The sequence below is a fragment of the Leishmania braziliensis genome, chromosome 29, assembly GCF_000002845.2.
Source record: "Leishmania braziliensis MHOM/BR/75/M2904 complete genome, chromosome 29".
Taxonomy (NCBI): Eukaryota; Euglenozoa; class Kinetoplastea; order Trypanosomatida; family Trypanosomatidae; genus Leishmania; species Leishmania braziliensis.
Genome location: NC_009321.2, coordinates 571,467 through 576,049, shown reverse-complemented (window position 1 = coordinate 576,049; position 4,583 = coordinate 571,467). Strand labels below are relative to the sequence as shown.

General features: G+C 53.4%; 1 protein-coding gene across 1 annotated transcript; it reads right to left on the bottom strand.

Moving 5' to 3' along the window:
• Positions 1-3,180: 3,180 nt before the first annotated feature.
• Positions 3,181-4,149, bottom strand: LBRM_29_1470 (putative RNA binding protein; the record flags this gene model as incomplete). Its single annotated transcript, XM_001566441.1, has 1 exon — positions 3,181-4,149. One exon carries the CDS (start codon positions 4,147-4,149, stop codon positions 3,181-3,183), a length of 969 nt encoding a protein of 322 aa, XP_001566491.1.
• Between the last annotated feature and the right edge of the window lie 434 nt (positions 4,150-4,583).

The following is a 4,583-nucleotide window of genomic DNA, read 5'->3' as shown; positions in this document are numbered from 1 at the left end:
GATTTACTCCTTGTTGGCGTTGGTCTCTCGTGTGGATTTAGATACGCGGCATCTTCACATCCTATTAATCTTATGGTGACTGTTATACCTTGTTTTACTGAATTTGGCCCCACTACGCGGTAGCTTGTTATGTCGACCTCGCACTCCTTACTACGTATCTCTCTATCTCCGGCGTCCTTCGTCGTTTGCACGCTCTCGCCCTCATCTATGTGCTTCTCATCGTAGCCCACTCCTATCATAACCCTCCAGATCACGTCCCTTCATACACGTGCATTACGTCCAATCATGGCCTAGCTCCTCGCTGCATTCTCCCTCTGAGCTTGCATCTTACACTAGGTTATTCATATAGAATCGTGGATTGTGCAATCCACTTTCTTCATACTTATTCCAGACAGTCTATAGGTCTAGTACTCATACTGTTTGTACCGCCTCTGCCATTCGTTTCATCCTACTTGTCGCTTCGGTCCTCTCATCGCTTTGTTCGTCTTGCGCGGTCTATCACGCTTAGTCTCTCTTGTCACTGCGGCGGCGGCGGGGACAAAAACAATAGAAGTGAATGTCCCTCGTAACGTACTTTGTTCTTTCATGTCACTTATGTCCGCAGCGACCCAGCAAGGCGAGCAAGCGCGTTGTGTCTCTTCTGCCCTACGCACCCAGGGCGGATGCGCGAAGCGCTACCAGGGCAAGAAAAAACAAACTACCCCCGCCCCGAACGTTATTTCTTTTCACCCCCCTCGGGGGGGGGTATGATTTTTTGTGGGTCGCCAGTCTTGCCTCCTTTTTTGGGGCGCGGCCAAAAAAAAAATATTTGTGGGGGTCCTCCCCCCCACACGGTTGGGGCCGCTACTCCCCCCCCGGGATAAATTTAAAAAGGGTTTTTTTTTTAGGGGCGCCCCTTCTTCCCATTCCTCCCCCGGGAAAACTCCCCCCGTGAATATTCCTCCTAAAAAAAAACAAAACACCCCCCTTTTTTTTTTTTTGGGGGGGGGGGGGGGGCCGCCACCAAAAAAAAAAAAAAAACTGGCTGTCGATTCAAAGGGGGTGCGTTGGGATGGGTTCAACCAAAAAAAAAATTTTTTTTCCCCCCATATTGATTGGGAAGAAAGAAGGGGGTTCCAATCCCCCTTTCTTTCCTCCTGGGTGTTCGTGCGGCGTGAGAAAGAATAAGGTGGGGAGATCTTTTGCTCCAGTAACCAACCGGTTTTGGAGGAAATTCGTGCGTTTTTTTGTGTTTTTTTGGGGGGGGGGGGGGGGGGGGAAGAAGGAAGAGTGAAACTACGACCAAAACGCATGCACGTTCGTGTGTGTCAAGCGAAGGGGAAATGCCAAACTTGAAAAAAAAATGATAAGAATACCCGTATATGCTAGAAAGCCAGCAAGAGTGGGGAAAGGGGGGAGGGAAGGGACGGTGTTGGGAAAGCAAAAGAAATGTGCACCTCTCGCCTCTGCTTAGAGCGGGTATGTGCGTGTGTGTCGGTGTACGTGGCGACAGGAGGAAAAAAGTGGGAGAGAACCAGAACAAGCCGCTGTAGGAGGTGAGGTGATGAGTGGTACGTAAAGGCAGAAGAAGAGAATGTATCTTCTTTGCTAAGTTCTCTTTCCTTGTCGCTAACAATGCGATCGGGCGCGCACAATACGGTTGAGTGCCAAACAATGGCAATGGTTAACAAAAGGGCAGGAAAAAACGGAGCAAGAGCGAGTCACACGCACACGCGAGGAGTGGGGAAGGAAGGGAAAAGGCGTTGAAACTGGCGACTCTTCTCTCTGTGTGTTGGTTGGTGAGTGGGTAGGTAGGCATCTACCTTTCTGCTCGCCTCTCCCACCTGCTCCGAGCTTGCACGATCTCGGAAACAACTAAAATGTCTGAATTCTCAAGTCACTCTAGTCGGCGCTTCTTTTGATTCTCACGGGTGCGTCAGTTTTGCGGTGGTGTCCGTTCTGGGGTTGTGAGCTGGTGATGGCAGATGCCCTCTTTTGCATCCATTTCTCTATAGAGTCGACCGATGCTAAGTCAGGTACGACAGGCGCGTGGATGAGCACGTGAATGCGGATGACCTCCCCCTTCGATCACTGCACAAGCCTGTACGCGCTTAAATGTGCATCAGCCAGCAAGTGCAGGGCGGTATGCAAATAGAGGCTTCGCAGTGAAGCACTTAGCAGCGAGGCAAGGAGAGAGAATGAAGAAGGGAGAACGGATGGAAAAGGGGGTAAGAAGAGAAGCACACAGGCGACCGCACACAAAAATATACCTGCGGCGTACGCTATGCCTACTCACGGAAACGCCATGTACGTGTGTGGGTGTGTCCGGCCGCCCTACACACCGCCAAGAAGGAAAGGTGCTACAATGCCGTCTATGCAGGGTGTGGGCGGGTGATCTCGCCCCATACCCACACCCCAACCCCAAGAAGTCGACCCTCCATCCCACAGAGTCGCGGCTCAGACTCTGTGTAACACTGAACAGACAAATGTGGTGGGGCTGGAGACTCTGACACGACCAGCAAAGCAAAAGAGAGATGTCATTGCACTGACCCGCTGCACGGGCGACGCTCCCGCACAGCTGTAAAGTTTGACTCGTTTTTGACGAGGGTAAAAGGAAAAGAAGACAGGCCACACTTCAGTGACGGAGACCCACCGGCGAGGCTGTCAAAGAGGCGCCTCAACCTCTACCTTACCTCTGCCTTGGGAGCCGATCATTAATCTCACCAGCCCCACGTGTACACATCCGTGCCTCTTCTCCGTTACCGTGCCTTCATTTTTTTATTTTCTTGTGCCCCTCCCCCCCCCAGCGAAATGCTCCGCACACACACACACACGTGTACACTGCAAAGCAGAATACGTGTGAGAGACAAGGTGGGAAAGAGGGGGAAGGCAGTTTAATCGCCACCATAAGACAGAAAGAGACAGCGACAACGTGGTGTTGAGGGGTGAACACACACACACACACACACACACACACACACACACACGTAAACCATTTACACCACGCATTCTGCTACACTTACACGTTAATGCAGCCTTTGATTGTTGTGCTCCCGAACAGAAAGGCTCAGCCACTACGCCCGAGACAAGAAGAGAGGCAGCAGTGCGTGACAGCGACGTCAAAGTATGTATACGCCTGTGCACAAGACACAGTGTTGCGTCCAAAACTATTCCCACACTCGCGTCACGCATGCGTTTCTCTTACGTAACTGACACGCTACCGTCGCTGTCCATCCTCAAGGCACCCGACTCGGCAGCCATCTCTACCGCGTGCCGCACCGACTTGGCGATTCGCTTCGCGTACCGCTCCACGAGCCCCTTCGCGACCTCCTTCGTGCGCATGGAGGAGACACCGCTGTCGTTTAACACGTCAGCCACAATGCCAGCCACCTCTTCACTGGTGCCCAACACGAAGGAGGGCACGATGCAGTCCCTCGGCATCGTGGAGCGCGGCAGGAGCAGTGGCGTATCCTCCTTGCCGGGATGTGCCACCTCCCATTCAGCCTCGTCTCGCACCTCTTTGGGCATCTGGTGCGGCACCGGTGCGGCAGTGCCCTTTTTCACCTCAGGCCTCCCCATTGCAGGCGACTGCACCGGCGGGACAGGCGCAGCCGCCAGCCACCTCGACGACGGAGTCACAGACGCTGAGCAGGCCGCTTTAGCCTTCTTGTGCGCTGGTGCCATCGGCACCGTGGTGGCACACTTTTTAATCGTGTCGTCGTCGTCCGAGGAGGAGAGACTCACGCCAGGGCGCGGATGCTTGCGGTACACCGTTGCGCTTGGCTTTGGGTGCCCGTTAGATGTGGGAACAGCTGACTTTTGGGGTGCCCCTGCACCCTTACCGCCGCGACGGGTCACCCAGTCGTCGTCGCTGTTTTCATCAGAGGAGCTAAGGTCGTTCATTAGCGCGCACGGTGGGCGCTCAATGTTGCCGCGCGGAGCCACCGCCGACCTCACAATCCTGCTGCCATTGCTAAGCTTTTGCTTCCACTTTCCTTGGTACTTTTCCTCCTCCGTCATGCAGGAGGTGTGGCCTTTGATGGTGTGCAAGTCAAACACGCGCATGCAATCGACGCAGGTGAACGTATCGCAGCCGCAGGCGTTTGCATGGCTCTGCACCTTTGGCTTCTTCACCACATCCTGGCAGTAATTACACGTGAACGACACCATACTAATGGAAACAGCAACAAAGAAAAAAAAACTCAACTTTAACTCTTCCGGGCGCGTGTGTGCCTCTGGGTGCAGGATGGTCGACCCTGAAAGAGAGGAGGAATAGAGGTGGACGGGTCGACGATAAGAGCGTGTACCTCACATATGCCTGAGTGTAAGGGTATAAGAGAATAAACGAGCTGGCTGGCCTTTGCTGTTCTTCCCTCAAGTAAGGGCCCCGCTCAGAATAGCCAGGACGTCAAGAGGAAAGCGGGATAGGATAAGAAAAAGTGAGAACGAATGAGAGCATGGTGTGCCCCTTCCATGTGGAGAAGAGAAGCTAGAATGATGGAGCGAGAGAAGAGGGAGACACATCTTCACACACCTTTTTGGTGAAGAGTGATCTTACTAGTCAAGCGCCGCGTCGACAACTGCCCAGCGGAACATCACGTCTC